The sequence below is a fragment of the Monodelphis domestica genome, chromosome 7 (assembly GCF_027887165.1).
Source record: "Monodelphis domestica isolate mMonDom1 chromosome 7, mMonDom1.pri, whole genome shotgun sequence".
NCBI lineage: Eukaryota > Metazoa > Chordata > Mammalia > Didelphimorphia > Didelphidae > Monodelphis > Monodelphis domestica.
In genome coordinates, this window is record NC_077233.1 from 134,780,945 (window position 1) to 134,805,086 (window position 24,142).

General features: G+C 38.5%; 1 protein-coding gene across 3 annotated transcripts in view; it reads right to left on the reverse strand.

Annotated features, from left to right (window-relative positions):
* GSG1L (GSG1 like) overlaps positions 1-24,142 on the reverse strand; it is a 406,917-nt gene that overhangs the window by 96,002 nt on the left and 286,773 nt on the right. For 2 of the 3 annotated variants that reach the window (XR_008913531.1, XM_056805507.1), the window contains exon 5: positions 16,644-16,811. Coding sequence is in view for 2 of the 3 variants with exons in the window: in XM_056805507.1 (XP_056661485.1) it covers positions 16,644-16,811 (168 nt within the window). In the remaining variant the exon portion in view is untranslated. Of the gene's footprint in view, positions 1-12,882; positions 16,812-24,142 lie in introns of those variants that run through there. The other variant, XM_056805506.1, reaches the window with a different exon arrangement.

A 24,142-nucleotide genomic window follows, 5' to 3' on the forward strand; every position in this document is an offset into this window, starting at 1 on the left:
GATCAAGGAACACCAAGCAAAAACTCAAGAACTCCAGTAAACTGGACCCAGGATTTGGAAGAATTCAAAATACAATTCAAAAAACAATTAAGAAAGGCTGAAGGAAATTAGGAAAATAACATAAAAAAGCAAAATAGATCATCTGGCAAAAATGGCATATGAACTAAAACAAGAAAATAATTTATTAAAAGACAAAATTGACCATCTTGAAAATGATGAGGCAAAGATAGTAAAAAATAAAAATAATGACCTAAAAAGAAAAACAAATCAAAAGAAAAAGAAGAATCAAAAAGCCAGGGATGAAATTCATTCTTTAAAATTAGAATTGAACAACTAGAAGCAAATGACTTCACAAGGCAGAAAAAGTCTATAAAACAAAATCAAAAGAATGAAAAAATTGACAAAAATATGAAACATCTTACTGATAAAACAACAGATCTGGAAAATAGATCCAAGAAAGACAATTTAAGAATTACTAGACTATCAGAAAATCATGACCAAAGAAAAAACCTAGACATCATTGTACAGGAAATTATTTAAAAAAAACTGCCCTGATATTCTTGAACAAGAGGGTAAAATAGAGATTTTTTTTTTGTATTAAACATTTACTATGTGCCAGACATTTTAAAATGAAGCATTAGAAGAAGACTTTACTGGGTAAACAGAAGACAGAGACAGTTATTATATCATATAATATCATATATTCATAATATCAATATCATATAATATTTGATATTACATTACATTATATTACATTATATTATATTCTGTTATTTTATATTATATTGTCATGTCATATCATGTTATGTTATATTATATTACATATATATAGTATAGAGAACTCCAGGATGAAGGACATTCTTATGATGATATAGAAGAGCCTCTTTTCTGAAATTTACAGTCTTAGAAATTTATTTGGAGCACCTGATAGTTAAGAGACTTGCCCAGGGTCATACAACTACTGTGTGACAGAGGCAAGATTTCCTGTGGAAGTCACCTCTCTATTCATTCAGCTCTTAAACAGAAGGCACTGAGCAGATTTGAACCCTTTCTTGATGACTCAGGGTCATTGCCATCATGCATATTCCTTCTTAGACTGTGCTATCATGTGTAAAAAATAGAGATTTTAAAATAGAGAAAGAGTCCACAGATCATTTCCTGCATTAAGTCCTCAATCAATGATGCCCAGGAATGTTATAGCCCAGTTCAAGAACTTCCAAACCAAGGAAAATATATTACAAGCTGCTAAAAAGAGACATTAGGAAAACCATCCACATAACTGACCATATCAACAATCATGCCAACAGAAATCATACAATTATCTCAATAGATGCCGAAAAAGCCTTTGACAAAATACAGCACTCATTCCTATTGAAAACACTAGAAAATATAGGAACAGACAGACCTTTCCTAAAAATAATAAATAGTGTATATTTAAAACCATAATCAAGCATCATCTGCAATGGGAATAAGTTAGAGGCCTTTCTAATAAAATCAGGAGCGAAGCAAGGATGCCCATTATCACCTCTATTATTTAACATTGTACTAGAAACACTAGTGGTAGCAATTAGAAAAGAAAAAGGAATTGAAGGGATTAAATTAGGCAATGAGGAGACTAAACTATTACTCTTTGCAGATGATATGATGGTCTACTTAATTAATCCTAGAGAATCAACTAAAATGCTAGTAGAAATAATCAACAGCTTTAGCAAAGTTGCAGGATACAAAATAAACCCACATAAATCATCAGCATTTTTATATATTTCCAACACAATTCATCAACAAGAATTAGAAAGAGAAATTCCATTTAACATCACTCTAGATAATATAAAATATTTAGGAATCTATTTGCCAAGACAAACACAGGAATTATATGAACACAACTATAAAACACTTTCCACATAATTAAAACTAGATCTAAATAATTGGAAAAACATTAATTGCTCATGGTTAGGACAAGCTAATATAATAAAAATGATAATAGTACCAAAATGAATTTACTTATTTAGTGCCATATCTATCAAACTACCAAGCAACTTTTTATTGAATTAGAAAAAATTATAACAAAGTTCATTTAGAAGAAAAAAAGATCAAGAATATCAAGGGAACTAATGAAAATAAAAAGTGAAGAATGGGGGCCCAGCAACACCAGATTTTTAAATTGTACTATAAAGTGGTGATCATCAAAACAATATGGTACTGGCTAGAAGACAGAATGGAGGATCAATGAAATAGAATTGGAGTAAATGACCTCAGCAAGATAGTATACAACAAACCCAAAGATCCTCACTTTTGGGACAAGAACCCACTATTTGACAAAAACCGCTTGGAAAATTAGAAACAGAATGAGAGTTTAGGTTTAGATCAGAGTCTCACACTCTATACCAAGATAAATTCAGAATGGGTAAATAACTTAAATATAAAGAGGAAAATTGTAAGTAAATTAGGTGAACATAGATTTATATACCTCTTAGATCTATGGGAAAGGAAGAATTTAAGACCAAGCAAGAGATAGAGGATATTACAAAATGTAAAATGAATAATTTTGATTACATTAAATTAAAGAGGTTTTGTACAAACAAAACCAATGCAACCAAAATTAGAAGGAAAGCAACTAATTGAGAAAAAAATCTTTATTAAAAAAACCCTATGACAAAGGTCTAATTTCTCAAATTTATAAATAGCTAAATCAATTGTATAAAAAAAATCAAGCCATTTCCCAATTGATAAAGGGGCAAAGGACATGAATAGGCAGTTTTCAGATAAAGAAATCAAAACTAACAATAAGTACATGAAAAAGTGTTCTAAATCTCCCATAATTAGAGAAATGCAAATCAAAACAACTCTGAGGCACCAACTCACACCTAGCATATTGGCCAATATGATAGTAAAGGAAAATAATAAAATTTGGAGGGGTTGTGACAAAATTGGAACACTAATGCATTGCTGGTGGAGTTGTAAATTGATCCAACCATTCTGGAAGGCAATTTGGAACCTTGCACAAAGGGCTTTAAAAGAATACCTTCCCTTTGATCCAGCAATACCACTGCTGGGTTTGTACCACAAAGAGATAATAAGGAAAAATACTTGTGCAAAAATATTTATAGCCAGGCTCTTTGTAGTGGCAAAAAACTGTTAAATATGGGGTTTTCCATCGATTGGGGAATGGCTGAACAAATAGTGGTATCTGATGGTGATGAAATACTATTGTGCTGAAAGGAATAATGAACTGGAGGAATTCCATATGAACTAGGACAAATTGATACAGAACGAAAGGAGCAGAACCAGGAAAACCTTATACACAGAGACTGATACACTGTGGTACAATGTAATGTAATGGACTTCTCTACTAGCAGCAATGCAATGACCCAGGCCAATTCTGAGGGACTTGAGAAAGAATGTTATCCACATTCAGAGAAAGAACTGTGGAAACAGAAATGCAGAAAAAAAAACCATATAATTGATCACAGGTTCAATGGGGATATGATTGGGGATATTAACTTTAAATGATCACTCTGTTGCAAATATTAATGATATGGAAATAGGTTTTGAACAATGATACATGTAAAATCCAGTGGAATTGCTCATCATCTCTGGGAGGAGGGAGGGGAAAAAGGGAGGGGAAGAACATGTATCATCTAACTATGTAAAAATATTCTAAATTAATCAATAAAATAAAAAATAATAAATCAAGGGGGCTGTGGAAATATATTGTATAATATATGTACAAATTATATCATATTACTTGCTATTTTGAGGAGAGGGAGGGATGAAGGAGGTAGAGGACATGCATCACAAAATGTCAGAAAATGATTATAGAAAGTTGTATTAACATGTAATCTGGAAGTTTTTAAATAAAAATTATTTTTATTTGCTAATAAATAAATAAAATAAAATAAAATGAGAGCTCAAACAGATGATCTCTAAGTCCTCTTCTATTTATAAAAGCCCACATTCAATGATCATGTGGAGTGCAATTATAATACTTCTTTCCAAACAAGGAACTGATGCCTTCAAATAGGAAACATATCAAGTGAAAATATAATCTGTAACAGTCACTATTTCCTTAGGAAGTTTAATTGATATAAAGCACGTGTCACAATGAGGAGGTCAAAAAAACAAACAAACTAGAAACTGCCTTAGCCAGTGAACATTTAATCTCTTGAATAGAGAAACAAGGTGGCAAGAGGTCAATGCTAGTTTCGGATTTCTCACATCAAAGTCTTATGGTGGAAAATGATTGGAAATAATGAATGACACCAGAATACAAAGCAATGACAAATGAATGGTTGCAGAGAAAAAAAGTTTACAGAAAACTTGGAGTGAGATTCAATTAAGTCCAGTTCTCCTGAGAACATTTAAAAGCGGAACTAGAAAGAAGATAACATATAGATGAAAGTGGAAAATATCTATAAAATTTCTTTACTTATATAATGAAAAATTTTCTCCATCAATGACAGTGGAATCAACACCATAGAAAAGAAAGTGAAAATGGCCTCAAAGGAAACAAAAATGAGAAGAGCAGCTAGACAAAACCAAGTATACTCAGAGGATATCCTTGATGGAGACAACATCATTTTGAAAGCATTAAGGTGCAGATTCTTGAGATATTTGAAAGAGAATAATCATTTATATCGCATACACTATATGCCTGGCATTGTGCTAAAGTTTCTTTACAAATATTATCTCATTGGAGATTCACAACAACCCTGAAAAGTGAGTGTTGTTATTCTCATTTTACAGATGAGGAAAAGGAGGCAAACAAAGGTTAAGTGACTTGCTTATGGTTACACTTCTAGTAAATGTCTGAGGCTAGATATGGACTTAGGTTTTCCTGACTCCAGACCCCAGGTCTCTATACACTGTTCTGAAAGAGGAAGAGATATTAGATGACTGGGAAAATCATAGAACATATTACTACATACAAAAATGCAGCCTATAAGACTCATATGTCTACCTCTTCATCCCTGTAAAATCTTTATGATAATGATCTATGCATGTTTTGAGAGTTTCTTTGATCAATATGTGAAGAGAAAGGCAAATTTTCATAAACAATATTTTACATGGACCATTTTTTCCTTTTCTTTTTAAATTTATTTAGTCAATTTAGAACATTATTCCTTGGTTACAAAAATCATATTATTTCCTTCCCTCCCCTACCCCTACCCTTCCCGTAGCCAACGCGCAATTTCACTGGGTATTACATGTGTCTTTGATCAGAACCTATTTCCATGCTGTTGGTGTTTACATTAGGATGTTCATTTAGAGTCTACATCCCCAACCATATCCTCTCGACCCATGTATTCAAGCAGTTGTTTTTCCTCTGTGTTTCTACTCCCACAGTTTTTCCTCTGAATGTGAATAGTGTTTTTTTCTCATAGATCCCTCCAAGTTGTTCAGGATCACTGCTACATGGATCATTTTTTACAGTTATATAATCAACTAAAAGATGTGTAAAATTGTGTAAAAAAGATTCAGTAATGTCTATAATTTGTTGATTGACACCAAAAAAGCCTTTGTCTTTGGCCCAAATGTTAGTATAATGATGTGCATTTGGAAAGGGTTAAATGATTGATCCCAAAGAGTAGTGATTAATTGCTGTCAGCTTCAAGGCAAGTCTCTCCTGAAATGTCATGAGATTCTATCAATGACTCTGTGCTTTTCAGCATTTATATCAGTGACTTGAATGAAAGCTAACCAAATCTGATGACACAAAACCAAATGGAAGAGCTAACATATCGGTTGACAAAATTAAGATCCAAAAAGGTCTTGGCAAACCAAAATGATAGAATAAGTTTAATAAAATAAAGTTAAATAGAGATGACATAAAAATACTTCATGAAGATGTTTTAAAAATTAAATGCACAAGCAGGAATTAGAGAGGCTTAATTAGACAACTGTATTGTGAAAAAGATTCAAGGTTTCTGTAGACAAGTTTAATATCAGTCAGTAGTATGACATGGAAGACAAAAGACCTAATGCCTTTCTTTAATCTCTTAAAAGAATAATGCTGTCCAGCATGGAGAAGTTGACAGCTCTGTTGTGCTCTTTCCTTGCCAGGTCTCATTTGGAATATGTATTCCATTTTGGATACGTCTTAGGAAGGAAAATGATCAGATGGATGTTGTCCAAAGGCAGCCAGCTTGGATGGTAAGGGAACTGTAAACTATTGACTAGGCCAGAAGATGGAGATGGTTAATGGAGAAAAGAGAAGACAGTAGGGTATAATAGCTGTCTTCAATTATTAGAAAGGCTGTCAGGTGAACGGATGCTGGAATTAGTTCTTCTTAGAGACTTCCCCAACTCCTAGTAAATCTAGTGCCTTCCCTCTGTGAAGGAATGAATAATCTCTTATTTATCCTGTATATAGCCTGCTTTATATATATTTGTTTGCATTTATCTCCCCATTAGATGGTAAACTCCTTAAGGGTAGAAACTGTCTTTTGCCTTTTTCTTTTTTATTCCTAGCACTTAGAACAGTGCCTGGCACATTCCTTAATAAATTTATTTTGTTTGATTGACTGGTCTCAGAGTAAAGATTTGGGAGCAGTGGTTGGAAGTTGCTAGAAGACAGATTTACATACAACATAAGGGAACACTTCCTAACAAATTTGTCTGAAAGTACAGAAGTAGTATATTCTCCATCATCATAAGGGTTCAAACAGATATTGAATTTACAAACCCAATGGTTTTTTCTCAGTTCTCATTTTTATGACCTCATTGAGCCTTTGATCCTTTCAATGACCCTCTTTTCCATGACAGTCTCTTCTTTCTGGGTCTTTGTGACCCTGTTCTTTCCTGGTTCTTCTCTGATCTGTCTGACTATAAGCTATCATTATCAATCAAAAGGCCTAGGTTTAAATCAAAGCTCTTAAAAATTAACTAGCTATGTAACCTTGAGCAAGTCATGGCATCTTCTTGAGACCCAATTTCCCTCTCTGTAAAAGGGGAAAATACTTGTACTAGTTATCTCATAGGGTTGTAGAAGAGTTACTACCTACCACAAACAGAAACAAAGTGGCAAACACACTTTATAAAGCTTAAGCACTAAAGAAATACATGTTATTATCATCATTGTTATTCAAATTCATCCAGACTCTTCCCTTGGCCAAGAGATTGTTCAGAGGTAAAATGGAGCTGTCCAGTGCTTTCTAAATGAAAAAAATCTGGCTGTATACAGGAGTTCTGTGTCCTTTTTTTTTTTATCCCATATTTTCTTACTAGAAATAAAATACTACCTAGAGACAGAAGTTTTGGACCTTTATGTTTAGGCCACTTATCCTTTAGGACAACAGTCAGATGTGGGTTAGAGATGGGCTAGTGATGAGTATAGCAATGAATAAGGGCTCCCAGGTGTACATGAGTCAGGGCTCTGACAAACATAATTGGAAACAATCTCCATTGGAACTATATAGGAATTCCATGAGTCAAAAGAAGATGAAAAAGTGTCTTCTGAAAATAGGAAGGCCCTGAAACTCTCAAATTCAAGAGAACAGGAACAAAAACCAAATATAAGGTGAATGAAAATAGAATATCAACAATGATCTGTGTAAACCCAGTGGAAATGCTCCATTGGCCACAGGAGTGGGGAGGAAAGAGGGGAGTGAAAGAACATGAATCATGTAACCATGGAAAAATATTCTAAATTAATTAAATTAGTAAATTTTAAAATATAGAATCTCAAAGAGAACAGATGAACAAATGAATAGAGATATATGGGATGAGGAGGTCAAAATCATGCGGTGATGTAGAGAGCTTTTTTGAAGCCTTGTGCCACTGAGCCATGGTGGCCAATCCTAGCTGTTCTCTTTAAGGATCCAACATGTAAAGAAAATCTTCATTCTGCTGATATGAGTACAGCACCTCCGGTATTGCTGGGTCTGCCTGCCGCAGCTTCTAGTCTGAGTTCATCTCCTCCTGCGGGGGTTGGCAGTGGAGTTTTTCAGGACCCTTTGACCATTGACTGTCACAGGGCTACAACCACTGATCCAGACACACTAAAGAAGGCAGAGGGAACAGCATCGTCTCCCGTGGGTGACTTCATGGCACAGTTGTTGCCAACGGCATCCTCATCACTGTCAGTACCACCACTCAATCCCGCCGCGTTCTCTGAGCTCTGGACCATAACTTCATGTAAAGGTCCCGTCTCTTTTGCTTTTATCTGCTATCTGTTGGCAGCTTCTGGATGGGAGAAGGGCTGGTATCCTCATTAAGGCTCCTAGAAGCAGCTGTTGCCTTCTGGTCCCCAGAGCTTAACCGTCCTGCCTCCTTGACTGTGGGAACAGCCAGCCCACTAGAGCCCCCACCACGGAGGCGGAGGGAAGCCAGAGCAGTGAGGCATATGCTGTGATTATCTGGGGTCATACCACTTCTATTACTGAGGGCAATTTTACATCTGCTAGGAGGACAGAGGAATTTTTAAAAAAGGGAACTGAGGACTTATCAATTCAGCTGAGCAGCTCTTACTCAGAGCATAGCATTAAAGAGAGCAGGGAGGTTACATGGAAACCAGCCAGATGTGCTTCCGATACAGTCATGAAACAAAATCCATTTCAGGACCCCATTTCACACAAGACTTTCTCTACGATCCCCAAAATGCAGTTTGGAGTGGCAAAGAGATCAAGCTGTTTGGAGAGGGGCTTTTATCATTAGGCATGTACTTCCAAGCACATCTGTGATTACAGAGTTCCTTAATGGAATGGAAAACTATTTATTAAGCACTTAATATGTGTTAAGAACTGTACTAAGCCCCAAGGAAACAAATAAGAAAACAAGATAGTCTCAGCTTTGAAGGAACTCATATTGCAATTAGGACTGGCTCGGTGGATTGAGCGTTGGGTCTGGAGTCAGGAAGAACTGAGTTCAAATCCAGGCTCAGACACTTGCCAACCACGTGGCCTTGAGTCTGCCTTAATTCACTGGAGAAGAAAATGGCAAAACATCGCAGTGTCTTTGCCAAGAAAACTTCACAGACAGCCCTGGCATGCTATAACCCATGGACTCACAAAGAGTTAGACGTGACTAAATGCCTGGACAACAATGGCTAGCTATAGGAAGACTCAACTCCAACGCACATGGAAAGGTCTGATGGGCCTTAGGGTGCCGTGGGAGAGCAGATGGCACAGTCCAAGTGTGCTCATACTACTACTGCAGGAGAGATTAAAGGGAGTGCTTGATGAAAGTGACCCATCACACTGTAACCCAAGAATCCCTGATAAACAAATGGGCTATCCAGCCCAGACTTGAAAACAGGAGATGATAGAAGACGGCTGTGATGCTCAGCAACACAGCAACACGTTCCTTATACTGAGCAGAATTTGTCAGTTCTCCTCCCCACAGCCCTACACTGGTCCTGACTCTGCCTTGTGGAGCCACAAAGAAGAAAGTTAATCCCTCCCTCCCTCCCAAGACAACTCTTGTGAGGCATGAAGTCTTCCCACCCACCCCTACCCCCAGCTAACATTCCTTATTCCTACCAGCTCATACTCCCAAAAGATCACTTTAAGTTTCCTCGCCATCCTGGTCTCTAAGATCTCCAAGGCACCACAGACAATGGTGAGCGGGAATAAGGAAAATAATGTAAAATGGGAATAATCACACCTGCCCTGCCTTATCCCACAGGATTATCATGAGGAGAAAAATAACACCGTGGATAGTCAGTGGTTTGGAGAAGTCAATATACTTCCTGTGAAGATGTAAGAGGTTCTTTTCACCATGCTTCAGACAAACTGGATTGTTCTCCAAACATGCTCTGAAATGCTCGTATACTTCATAATCATCTGCCTAATTCCTGCCCATCCTTCAGGACCCCGTTCAAATTCCATCTCCTTCCCTTTTCCATGAAGCCTCTTCTACTCTCCACAATTGGAAATTATCTCATCTTCCCCTGTGCTTTCACAATATCTCTTCTGACCCAGGAGACAGTAAACCTCTTATTAAAATTATTTGTGCAGGATTATTGTTTTCCCCAGTGTAGACCACATAACAAGTCTAGACATCTTATTTTCTCTAGAACATTGTGTACTCCTGCAGGACCAGAGCTGTTTCTCTCTTTGTTCTTGCATCTTCCCTGTACCTGGCATCGGGTCTTAAAGAGCAGAAATGATAATTATTCATATTTCTATAGAGCTTTTCCTTTCAATTGTTTTTTGGTTGTTTTACTCCTCATGGTCCCATTTGAGATTTTCTTAACAAAGATACTAGAATAATTTGTCATTTCCTTTTCCAGATCATTTTACAGATGAGGAAACTGAGGCAAACAGGGTTAAGTAACTTGCCCAGGGTCACAAAGTTAGTCAGTGTTTGTAGATCTGAGCTCATGAAAATGATTCTTTCTGACTCTAGACCTGGCATTCTATCCACTGCAAAAACTAGCTGCCACTACAGAGCATTTTAGTTTACAAATTACTTCGTACAAGTATTATTCTATGCTTTCTCAGATTAAATAGCTGGTCTAAGATAACCCAGTTACTAAGTGCCCAAGGCAAGGCTGGAACCCAGGGTTTCTAATGACTAGGCCAGTAGCCTTTCTGATCTGCCCACCTTGCCTTTCAAAGATGAGTTTGCTCAGTAGGTTTGTTTGAAAACTGGTAGCTGGCCAAGGCTGGCCTTAGAGTCCTGTTAGGGGACTAATCTCAGCTCTGCCTCCTACTACCAGTTTAACTTTGAATAAATAAATGTATCCTTTGAGGCTAGAATTTATTTAGCTATAAGATGAAGGATTCCTCTCCCCTTCCTCTTTCCCTCTTGCTTTTTTTCTCTCTCTTCCCTCCCTCCTTTTCTCTTTCTGCACTTTCCCACTCTCTTTTTCTGGCTTTCTTTCTCCATCAACCTTTCCATACCTCCTTTCGATCCTTTTTATCATTCCACCAATCTCCAAACATACAGACACTACTGAGAAGTGTGGCCCCTCTAATACTCCATCACCCAATAATATACATAATGCCAATGACTTCCAGTCAAGAAAACAAGTTGGTCTTTAAATTACTTTTTATCTTATAGATGAACACAATTTATACTTGACAATCAGTGTTTACCAAGACATGATAGAAAAAATTACTGCATTTCCAGGCATAATATCTGGGTTGTGATATTGGCTCTGTTCCTTTTTATCTCTGTACCCTTGGGAAAGTCACTTAATCGGCCTGGGCAGAGGGTTGAAATAGGTGATCTGTAACATGCCTTCTTGATGTTCCCATGATCCATAAGAAGGACACTTTGAAATTCTGGGGTCTGATTCTAATTCTGCCTCTGAGTAATTCTGTGACCTTGGCCAATCATCGGGCCTTTGGGTGACTAAGAATTCTTATCCATCCAATGGAAATAATAGTGTTTTCCCTCTCTTTCTCCCAGGGTTGTTGTGAAAGTTAAATTGGACCCATATATCCCCAGAGAGAACTAGAAAAGACCTTGGCGATCATCTGGTCTTGTTTCTATATTTTACAGAGAAGTAATTCAGCACCATATTTCAACGGAGAGGTGAAGAGATTTGCTTAAGGCCACACAGCTGTTGAATTGAAGGCAATATGTATGAAATCACTTGGAATTGTTAAAAGTTCCTTGCAAAGAGGAGCTGTTTTTTGCCATGAGAGAGCAGACAGAGTATCCTAGAGATTTTATGCCTGTAAATGGAGAGTTGAGGCAGAACAAAACCCAGTTTCAAATTCTATCTTTTATCAATTACCAGCTTGACAACCTTGGGTTAGATACTTCACTTTTCTGATCTCAGCTTCCTCCAGTGTAAAATGAGGAAGGATTGGACTAGATTATCTCTAAGGTCTCTTTCAGCCCTGAAATTCCATGATTTTATCATCAACACACTCAGGCAGAGTTTATCTCTGGCTTTTGGAGTGGGCTCAGAGGACATTCTCAATAGCTTTCAAAATCTAAATAAATCCACCAGGGAATCCCTGGGATTGACTATTTGTTTCACAGCTGCCCAGAAAGCCAGATAGCTGGAAAGTCAGGCAGCTGGAATGCTCTACACACTATGATCCCTTTAAACATAGAGCTAGTCATTTTAGTGAGAGGATAACTGGAGTCAGTGACCCAATTGGGGAGCAGACAAGATTGGAAGCTACAGAGCTAGCTGAGTAGTCAGTTATCCCAAATGGTCTATACTTCCCTGCTTCCTCTAGCTTGTCCTAAACCTGCTGAGGTCTGCTCTCCAGAGTAAAGCCCCCCCCCCCATATTGAGGGTGACAGTTTAATAATCCACTTGATATCTTGTCTTTACATCCCTCAAACTGTAAGACCCAGATCAATTAATTTCTACCTGCAGCCCAGGCTCAGCTTCTCCCTCAGGCTCTGGAAAAAAGGCTATATGCAGGAGAAATATGAGGAGTTAGAGGAACATAGGAACATAAAATTTAGGGCTGGACAGGTCCTTAGAGACCACTGAGTCCAAATAAAAAAGGAGGAAACTGAGTCTCAGGGAGTTTAAGTGATTTGTACAGGTTCTATCTTTGGAAATGGCTGCACTTTTCATATATGCCCTGAAAGCCAGATGACTGGAATACTCCACACACTGATTCCTTTAAACATGGAGTTAGCTATGTTAGTGAGAGGACAACTAATTGGTATTTGAGGTGTTCCTGATGCCAAGTCTTATACTCTGTCCACAGTTCCCTCTTCAGGATGAAATCCAACTTCATGAGAGGTAGGAAGGTATAGTAAAAAGTATACAAGAGTCAGGGGAGATGGATTCAAATTCTAGTTCAGATATATATTTCCTCTAGGGAAGTCATTTCTCTCTAGACTTCAGTTTCCTCCTCTATAAGAAAGAGGTAAGGGTGGGGGCATAATATTTGTTCTACCTACCCCACAGGGCTGTTGTGAGGTATGTGTTTTATTTCAGTTGTTACAGGGTAGTGCTGCTTTGAATTTGTTTTTTGCTTCCAGAAAATGGACTTGTTTCCTCATGGTCCTATGACCAGCCCAGTCCTTGAATAGTAGTTCCAATAACTGGGACCTTATTTTGTACACTCTTGCCTGATGCATCAATTCCCACAGGGAAAAGGGTTCTTCCTTGGACCACTCTTCTCCTCTTCCATGGACTAGTTCCCTGCCCCATGATGAGTCCCAGGTTCAAGGTTTGGATCCCAATGACTTGCTGTGTAAACTCTCTGCTGCTTCCTGTCTGAATGCATTTCCAAAGGCTGATGTGAGTTCTCCCTCATATTACTATACATCTTCCTCACTCCTGGAAGCTCTGTCTGCTGCCACATTAGGGAATCCCCTAACCAACAACCACTCTCCTACCTGGCTCTCCTCTAATTCCCTGCTGCTTGCAGAGTTTCCAATAAAATGCCTATCTCTGTTTCCATCTATCCTCTAGGTCCTTCCCATTCCTAGTCAGGACAATTCTGTAGGTCAGAACCAGTCTGAGAGGGGGAGACATCCATCATGACATAGTAGAGTATTATAGAGAGGCAGAGAATCTAGGTTCCAATCTTGGATCTGCTATGTATTACTTGTGTGACTGTGAGCAAGCCATTTCAACTCGTTAACCTTCCTTTTATAAAATGAGGTGGGACCAGAGGTTCTATAGGGTCCTGTCTAGCTCTAAATTCTATGGTCCTTTGATTTCCCTATGGTCATGAGTGTGTGCAGGGCTTGCACATAACAGAAATAATGGGAAAATGCAATGAGCACTGTACTGCTGATATTTTGTCCCAACAAAGGTTCCTTTTCAGAAACTTAGTTCTTGTTTTGTTCCAAAAGCTGGTCTGCCCCATTTCCATCCAACACAGAGTCCTGGATGGGCTCCACCCCTACCAAATTGTGGACCTACTCATTAAGTGGCCCCTTCATTAGTTTTCAAGACTTGGCTACACACTTTCATTTTTATAAAGGAGCATGTTAAGTGATGGGGTGGGACAGGGAGCAGGATAAGATTAAGGAATTTGAAAAATGGGGTGGCTGCTCTGTTCTACTAGAACAGGTGTAAGGATAAGGGTTAAAGGATAGGGAAAAATGTATAGGTTGTCTCTAAAGGAAAGGAAGAGAATTTAGCCACAAACCCTGGGAGAAGATTCTGAAAGGAGAAGGTTTGGTAACAGGAGGATATTGGAAGTTAACTGGTGTTAATTGCCATTCCTGAACTGGCTTCTCTCTGAGCTAGAAAGATAAAACAGTTGCTCTATCAACTCCTGAGAACTACGTAGTTTTGTGGAAAAGCTAGGAGGTTTCTTGGGTCTAGAGGAATACCTAGAAGAAGATCTGTGTTTTCCCTGAGGTGCTGTTAACAACTTGGTTGTGTCATTTGGCTAAGGTAAACCAAAGGATTTTCATCTGGGACTTTGAAGTTTACCTGGGAAGCCAACCCTAGAACTGGGAAAGGACTCAATCATCCTTCCTCCTCACCCTTTTAGAGACAATCTGGGATAGGTAGGTTAGCAATATAGTCAGAAGGTTTTGGGGTCTCGAAAGATCAGGGAGCTGGTAACAAGGGCTTAAGAAGACAAGAAGGGCATCCTTGTGAAGGGGTAGTAGAAAGGTAGGAGGAGCTAGAGCTGTATAAATTTAGGACCTTATCTCCCATTTTCCTAACCTCAATAAACTCGGTTTTCTATAATCTCAAGGAGTTGTGCTTTACTGGTTCCTAGTTGAGTTTTTTTTCCATCATCAATCCATCTAGGTCCTTCCTAATCAATTTTTCTCCTTTTAAAGGTAGATTACTTTTTCACAGGGGTTCTTAACTTGGGGTCCATAAAAAGATTTCAGGGAGTCTATAAATTTAGATGAGAAAAAATTATATCTTTATTCTAACATTTTATTGTATATTTCCCCAATTGCATGTAAAAACAGTTTTTGTCATTTGTCTTCTGACATTTTGCCATCCAAATTCTTTCCCTCCCTCACCTCTCCCCTCCCTGAGACAGCAAGCAATCTGATATAGGTTGTACATATGCTATCATACTATATTTCCATATGCATCATACAATTTGTTTTAATAGAACTGGTTTTCTTTTAAATCTTATGCATTTTATTTTATGCCTTTAAAAACATTATTCTGAGAAGGGGGTCTACAGATTCAGTAGACTGCCAAAGGGGTCCAGCACACATAAAAAATTAAGATCTCCCTCACCATCACCAGCCAGAAATTTAAAATGTAAAGGAAATCGGCTGAACAAGCCAGGGAGTCATTTTCCATCTTGTATCATTACCAACTGGAGCACTCTACAAGCAAGCTCCCATGACAAGGTTTTAAAGAAAGGAGTAGAGATGAAAGGTTTTCTTTCTGGTGGATATGGACAGTCATAAAAGTTTAGAGCTGGAAGGGATTTTTAGAGGTCCCTTGGTGCCAACTCTGATTCCATGCAGCAATTCCCACTCCCCATCCCTCATATAATCCCTTAAGAGGGTCATTCAGCTTTTGCTTGGACATTTCCAATTTAAGGGAACTCTGTACCTTTTAAACTAGTTCAGCCCATTGTTGGACAGCTCTAATTGTCAGGAAGTTTTATACTGAGCTGAAATTGGACTCTACAACTTCCATCTATTGGTCCTGCCTCTGCCCTCTGAAGTTTCAAAATAAAACTACTCTGTCTTCCCCAAAATAGCCCTTTGAATACATAAAGAAAGAAAGAAGTCTCTGATTAGCTACTCTTCCCCTAGCTAAAGAGTCTCTCTTTAACTGTTCCTTATATGGTACAGTTTCACTACCCTGATCGCTTTCCTCTGGGCATGCTTCGGTTTATCCCTCTTAAAATGCAGTGCTCAGAAGAAGACACGGCACTCCCTCCAGTTGTTGCCTGAAAGAGTAGTAAAGAAGGGGCTATAATCTCCCCTGCTCTGTGCCCTTGATATCTATGAATTCAGTACAGGATTGAATTAGTTTTATTGCAGTCACACTACCCTGGTGACTCTGATGATAGGAAAGAGAAGAGGGTTCACTGGCACCATTTTCCCCATATTGGCTAATGTGTAGGTGCAAGAGTCCAGTGGCCTTTCATGGGGAAGATATGAGTATAGTTTGATTAATACAATATAGAAATGTCCCTCTACCTATATTCTTGTCTCTTTTATGCTTTCAAGAGCTAAATTATCTGGATATTTGTCCAAAAAGCAATAGTTGCTCCAAATGAATATGCCATTATCAAATGACTACTAAACAGTAATGCTGTTCCAAAAGTCCTGGTCTGATTATGATTGGCAGATAATAATCCTAATGATACTGACTCATTTTTATGTGGCCTTCTGTGGTTTACAAAGCAATTTCCTTCCAACAATCCTGTCAAGTTGTTGTCTCTCCATTGTATAAATGAGGAGATTGAGAATCAAAGAGAAATATATCATGTTTAAGACCACAATATTAGTGTCAGGGCCAAGACTCAAATCCCCCAGGCCACAAAATTCAGTGTTCTTTTGACCACCACTTTCTCCTTAGATTCATTAGGTCAGACCCTTCTACGGAAAGATAGGGCTTTGCTCTCAAATAGGTTCTAGAAGAGAGACTACAAGGTAAAAATAGTAACTTAATCATGTCAAGAAGTTCAGTTCAGGCTGAACTGTCCCATCTTTCTGAGAGTATTCCAAATCTTTGAGAAGGTGGATTTCCTGGAATTCTTAGCACCAAAAGTGAATTCTGTGACTTCTTTCTCCTGACTCTGTATTGATGTAACACATCTGACCCCACTGACCTTTCCCGGAAGTATTTGATGGCCTCTGGGTCAATGAAGGTTGGCTCCTCCCGGAATCCCTGTTCAAACACTTTGCGTTTGTGCCGGAACTCAATGACAGTCTTGGTGTAAGAGTTCAGTGTGGTGACTGAGGCTGCCATGCAGCATGTAAAAGAACCCCAGGCCAGGCTAGAGAGAGAAAAAATAGAGATCACAGTAAAAGAGAGGATTAAGACATCCAGGGCTGTAAGAAAAGAGAACTTACCTAGATAATGGCCCAAAACAGTCACTCTTGGTCTTTGTTATTTTTTTCTCTTTATTCACATCTCACCTTTCTTTCCTAGAAATTCATTAATTCATATATTATTGCTAGAAATTGAAGGGCCCTCAGGGATCACCTATTCCAATTTCATCATTGAAGAGATGAAGAAACTGAGGCTAAGAGCTAGGTCTAATCTACTTTGCACTATTGTCTTGGTGTCAGCATATGAATCACAACTGACAGCACCTCAGGTAAGTCCATTAGATAATGATAACAATGTTAAGAGTTATAGATATAATCTTTCCATATAATAATATAAACAATTTCACCTTATCAAAGCCCTTAATTTTTTCTCTTCCTTATTTACCTTTTTATTTTTGTATTTGGACATCAAATTTTCTAAGTCTGATCTTTTCTTCAAGAATGCCTGGAAATATTCTATTTTATTAAGTGATCATACTTTCCCCTGAAAAAAATATCATCAGTTTTGATGGGTAGGTAATTTTTGGTTGTAAACCCAGTTCCCTTGCCTTCCAGAATATCATATTCCAAGCCTTCAATGTGCAAGCTGCCAGATCCTTTGTAATCCTGACTAGGACTCCATGATATCTGAATTGTTTCTTTTTAGCTGTCTGCAGTATTTTCTCCTTGACCTGGGAACTCTTGAACTTAGCTATAACATTCTTGGGAGTTGTCATTTGGGGATTTATTGCAGGAGGTGATCTGTGGATTTTTTTCAATCTCTATTTTACTCTCCTGTTCAAGAATATCAGTTTTGGATAATTTCTTGTAATATCTTTAGGCTTCTTTTTTAGTCATTTATTTCAGAGAGTACAATAATTTTTAAATTGTTTCTCCTTGATCTATTTTCCAGGTCATCTATTTTTTCAATGTGATATTTCATATTTTCTTCTGTTTCTTCATTGTTTTGATTTCATTTTATTGTTTCTTGACGTCTTGTGAAATCATTGCCTCCTATTTGCCCAATTCTGCTTTTTAAAGACTGAATTTCTTGCATGACCTTTTGATTCTCCTTTTCCTTTTGGTTCATTTTACTTTTCACAGCACACTTTTCTTCATTGGATTTTTGTTCCTCTTTCCAGTTGACCAATTTAGCTTTTTGAGCTCTTTTCTTTCTGCATTATTTTTATTTCTTTTTCTCATTTTTCTTCAACCTATCTTATTTGGTTTTTAAATTCCTTTTTGAATTCTTTCAGAGCTTGTGACCAACTCCCATTTTTTTTGAAGTTCTGCATGTATTTGTTTAGACCTCACCATCTCCTGTTGGTTCTGTTCTTTGCTCTTTTTCCCCATACAAATTTTCAAGAGGTTTTTTTTTTTTTGCTGTTTGCTCATTTTCCCAGCCTTTTTTTTTTTGCTTGTGGACTGGGAATCCCACAATTCTGTCTCTGCTTCTGGCTTTCAGGGTTTTTCCTTGGTGCTTAGTGTTCACTACTGCTGGGGAGACTTGAAAGGGCCCAGGACTATGGACTTCCAGACCTCACTATGAACTGATGCCAGGGCAAGCACTTCAAAGAGTGGGTATGAAGTGCTCTTTTGCTGGTATAGCCTGCATCCTGGGATCCTGAATTTGGCTCAGATTCTGAGTTTGGTGTGATAGGTGGGGGTGGAGGGTGGTTGGCCAGCACTACTCTGTGTACAGTTTTGCTTCCTGTTCCCTCTTATCCCATGGGAATCAACTCTTTCTGCCTACCTTTCAAGATGTGTTCAGTAGAAGAACTCACTCACTCATCCTACTTTGACTCCTGCCTTTTGAAGTGCTTTTTAAAGAACAGTTTAGAAGGGTTGTCAAGGCAGTTTCAGGATTTTGCTGCTACTAAGCTGCCATATTGGCCCTGTCCCAAGATGTGAATCGGTGAGTCCATTAGAGACTGACCACAGAGAATCATCTTGTTTTTTAGTTCCTTATAGAGTAGGATCCTTTTGTCTATCAGTAGGTGGTAGATAAGATAGGATGTACTGGCCTGAGCTGATCTGATGGCCAAGGATGACATCCACTGACAAGAAGTGGTATCCAGACCAGGCTAATAGGTTCTTGACTGAAAGGGTGGCTCTGAAGCTCCTTTGCCTCTATTCTTCAGGAATGACAGTTGAGGGAAAAAAGGAATGTATATGGAGATAAGAATAGTGTAGAAAATACAGGTTATAGGGACATCTAGGTGACTAAGTAAACTGAAAATCAGTTCTAGAGATAGGTGGTCCTGGGTGCAAATATGACCCAGACACTTATTACCTATATGACCTTTGGAAAGTTACTTAACTCCCATTGCCTATCCTTTGTCACTCTTCTGCCTTGGAACCAACACACAGTATTAATTCTAAGATGGAAGTTAAGGGTCTTAAATAAATAAATAAAAGAAAGTATAAGATGTTAATGGGAGATGATGAATTGGCTGGTTGCTGTTCCTATTTTCCATCCCTGGAGAGAGAGACACACAAAGACAGAGAGAGATAGAGAGGTGGCCATGGTGACTGGATTTGAAATTGACTTTGAAAAGTTTAAAGATTGAATCAATTCAGTCATTTTTAGTTGTGGCTGACTTTTGGATTGTCTTGGCAAGATATTAGAGTGTTTTGTCATTTCCTTTTCCAGCTCATTTTTTACAAATGAGGAACTAAGGCAAACAGGGTTAAATGACTTTCTCAGGGTCTCAGAGTAAGTGTCTGAGGTCAAATTTGAATTTAAAAATATGAGTCTTGAATCTAGGGCAAGTCCTCTATTCATTACACAACCTCACTGCCTCAAGATTGTATACCTACAGAAAAATATATATTAGCAAGACTATACTTCTCTGTTCCCCAAGGAACTCAAATAGAGGTCATATTCAATCTGTGATTGACAAAGAAATAATGACCAAATGCTTGTAGAAACTGCTCCTGGGCTTTCTATTTTCCCCTTGTCCCAGGGTTACTGGATTTGATGAGTCTGGACCAATGAAGACTCAATAGGTCAAAGCTTGCTTTTTTTTCCAGAACTTACCATCTTTGCCTCTGCATTGTTGAGTACTATTCATGAAACTGAATATACCAAATACACTATCATAAGAAAGGGATATTCAAGATCAGAAACCATGCATATGTTTAGGGTTATGCAACAGGGAGAGAGTCATTTATCTCTGTTGTGATTTTGTTTTTATGCAAAAAGAAGGCAATACTGGCCTGCCTCAAGGGGAATGGAATAGATAAAAAATGCATCCCTCTGTTTCTAGAGTCCTGTTCTAGAACAGTAACTACAAACTAATCTATTTCAAACTGCCTTGGACTTTTATAGGAGAACACATTAATAAATTGCCTTGAAAAGCTTCTCTTGCATCAATTCTGTGTTAGCTAATGGAATAAACACATTTGGATGCTAAGCCACGTGAGCAAGCATAGTGGTGGGGCATCTCCTAGCCCCAAGGGAGGTAACTAATCGGCTGATTCTCCTGAGTAACTAGAGGGCAGAGAGAGGAGAGAGGTAGAAAGATATAGGGTTTAACACAGTCGGAATCTGAAAAGAGCATAGGCAATGGAGAAGCAGCTCACTATTTACTGTGTCAAGCACTTTTTTAATGTAAAATCGCATAGCACAAATTATAGCTGACATTTATTGGAGAGATTTTCAGTTGATGAAAACATTTTCCTTACGACAATCCTATGAAATAGGCATTATAAGTAATATTATCTCCATTTTTACAAAATCAGAGAAGCTAAGTAATTTAACCATCACACTGCCAATCATTATTAGAGCTAGGTTTTGAACCTAGGTCTTCTGACTGCTAATCCAATATTCCTGCCATTAGACCATGATAGCTCTCAGCATTACACCATAACACTGTTCACCATTGTCACATATATCTGCTGGGATTGGGGGAGGCACTCAGGATATTGTGTCCTCAATAAAAATCAATCCTTGTAAGGATGAGCTAGTGCTAGTCAGCTGGTTAGATTGTAAGGTCCTGGAGGGCAGGCATTGTATTTTCAGTGTTTAGTACACTGCCTGGCACATAGTAGGAGCTTAAAAAATGTTTATGGATGGAATTAGAAGTCCTAGATTTGAATCTTGATTTCTAGTTATGTGACTTAAGACAAATCATTTTATCTCACTAAGCCTCAGTTTCCTTATCTGTAAGATGAGAGGGCTATATTCAATTAGTTCCAATGCCTCCTTCAGATCTAAATTCTATGGTCCTATCCTCAAATCGGGGTAAGAGTCCCCAGTGCAAGAGGAGCTAACCTGGAGCAAATTGAGGGAAATCAACAATCAATCAGACATTGGGAAGTAGCCAAGAACCAGGGACAAAAACCATAGAGGGAAGGTGGGTTAGAGTACTTAGTCATAGTCCAAAGAAGGAATGGATTAAAAATCATAGGACTTGGAAAGAATTTAACTAGTGCTTCCCAGAACAACACAGGAACAGAAAGGAGTCTGTGCTAGAAGAAGATCATAAACATAGATCCAAGAGTCTCAGGGCAAGATTATGAGCTGACATGGCCCATGAGAGGGCCCAAGAGGGTTGATGCCAGATTTTAAGATTCTGAATTTCCTTTTGCCAAGGAAGGCTAATTTGCTGCCCCTCTTACACAAAACTGATCTTTTTCAACAAGGTCAACAGGGACCATGCATGTGTTGAGTTGAATTCTTCTCCTGCTGGGGATGGGCTTGCACTTGTGCCATCCACATATCCCTCATGACCACAAGTGAGTTGGCACTCATTAAGGTTGCAGTCTGAGACTAGGGAAGCTAATGTGTGCATTCTCATTAACCCTGCACTCCTGTAGAATGTTTCACTTCTTTTGTGAAGTCTGAATATCAGTATTTTCATTAGAATTGCAGATTTTTAGAATGTTAGCATTGAAAGAGCCCTTAGGGATCATCTAGTCTACTGTCCACATCTATGGACTTCATTTTACAGAGCCAGACAGTTATAATAGAAAAAGACCTGGCCTCATTAAGAGTCAGAAAACCTTGGTTCAAATCCAGGGTCTGTTGCTTACTAGCCATGTGACTGGAGCATGTCTATAACCATGCTGAGCCTCAGTTTGCTGACATGTAAAATGGAGAGTAATAATAATAATATAACTCACCGGGTGGTTGTATAACTTTACCAAGTAGAAAGAGCTTCTGAAATGTTAACTCAAAATGAGGAACCTGAGCCTTAGAGGAAAGAAGTGACTTGTTTAATGTCATACAGCCCAGCTGGTTAGTGGCTGGGTTAAGACCAGAACTGAGGTCTTTCAACCTCCCATTCATTCTAGTTACCCTTCTGCCTCCCAGAAGTGTTTTTGTTCAATCCCTTAGTCAAATGTTTACAATTCTCTTAATCTTACTTTAAGCCAATCCCTTCTCAAGGGAATTTGGGTAGCTAAAGCACTGAGTGTTGACAAATGGCCCCACACATATTAAACAAGAAAGATGGCAAGCAGGGCTCTGGAAGAACCCCCAATTGTGAATTTTTGAGAGGGATAAAAAATGGTCCAAATCTATCTTCTCTGGGTCTCAGTGACAGGGAGAAATATATCAGCACTAACACATCCCTACTCACTCAAGTCTGCATTATGAATAAGTCAAAAGTAAAATTGGTGACCCATACATAGCAGGAGAGCAAAAGGAATGGACAGGAATCCTTTCATCTATACCCCCTCTGAGGGAAACATTCTCTGCCCCAGAAACCAAAAAGCTTTCCTTCAGAATATCCATGAGGGTTTTAAGGCATTAGGGTTTTTTGAGTGGGACAGTTACCAGCTACTCCCATCTCCTGTCAGTTCATCTCCAGATCCCAAAATCTAGAATGACTCTTCAACATAGCTGAAGGGCTTTCGGTATCCCAGGATCCATGTCCCTTAACCTTGAGAATGGATTAGAAGAGAAGACTCCAGGGAATAGGTCAGAGATCACAGGTATAGAGCTAAATGGGAATTGAGAGGTCTTCTAATCCAGTCTCTTCATTTGAAAAATGAGAAAACTGAGGCCCAAGGAGTTTAAGTGATTTGTCCAAGGTCATAGTAAGCATCAACAAGGGCTTTTAAAAGCATCTGACTCCAGAGTCAATATTTTTTTTCTCCTAAATTATGATTTATGAAGCTGGATGTTTTGGAAGAGACTTTCATCATCCAGTCCAACTGTCTTCATTTTACAGATAAAAAACCAAGGCCCAGAGAGGTTAGGTGAATTGCCCCAAACTATGATTAGTGAATGGGGGAACCAGTATAAAGTTCATTCACTGACTTAGTCAGAATGAATAATTGAGAAAGCAGAAGACCTAAGTGACAAAGCTAGCTAATGGTGGGTCATGTAAGCCTTGATACCAAAAAAAGTCCAAGAAAGTAGCTTCAGTTGGCAATATCCATACTTTGGCTTCTCTATCTCCAGCAGCTTCTTTAGACTTTAAACACCCTAATCAGCAGCTGGCTCACTTGTCTTCTTTCCTTTCCTTCCCTGAAACCTGATTCCCATCCTCCCAGATCAACAAGTGGGCAAAGATCTGAAGAAAGAAGCAAGCCACAAGAAGACCAGTCACAATCTCCCTGTTACCTTGAACTTGGGGCACTAATTACTGGCATTTTCTGGCTTTCCCTTGGGTGGATCCTGACAGCTAGGACTGGATCTTGTGTCTCCAAGGCATTGTGTTTCCACTCTGCAGTATTCAAACTCAAATGAACTCTGAGGATATAAATTGACCTGCTGAGATTCAGTTTGGGGCAGGAGGATGTGGTCCTTCTTGAGACATATAATATAAAAACACACAAGATATTTCAGAAGAATTTTGGTATTGATTGTGTAATATATTAGGGGAAATGGAGGAGAATGGGAATGGAGCCTCTTCCTTTTAAGGCAGGGACAGAGTGAGGGGGTGATGTTGATAAGCTAAGGGAGAGAAGAGGATTGTTTGAAGAGGATTGTGGTGACAAGCCTCTTTCTTTCTGAGGAGAGAAATATCACTTCTATCCCCCTCAATCTTAGGCTTCCCTCTAGTAAAAACTAGAGTCAGCCTCTGGGTCCTATTAACTAAATTTATTTGAGTGAAACAAAAAAAGGGACAGGACAGATGAAAGAGCAGGAAATTGAGGTTCAAGAGGAAAGCAGGGAGAAGGGGTCCCTAACTGTCTAATACCTCCCCCACAAAGTCAGGCAGATCAGGTCTTAGTCAACCTGAACCCCTTGGGGCCAGTGTAATAACCTCTGGTTTCCTGACTGTACAATGAGTATCCCCAAGTTCAGGGTTCAAAGAGGCTGGTGGAGATCTTCTTTATGGAC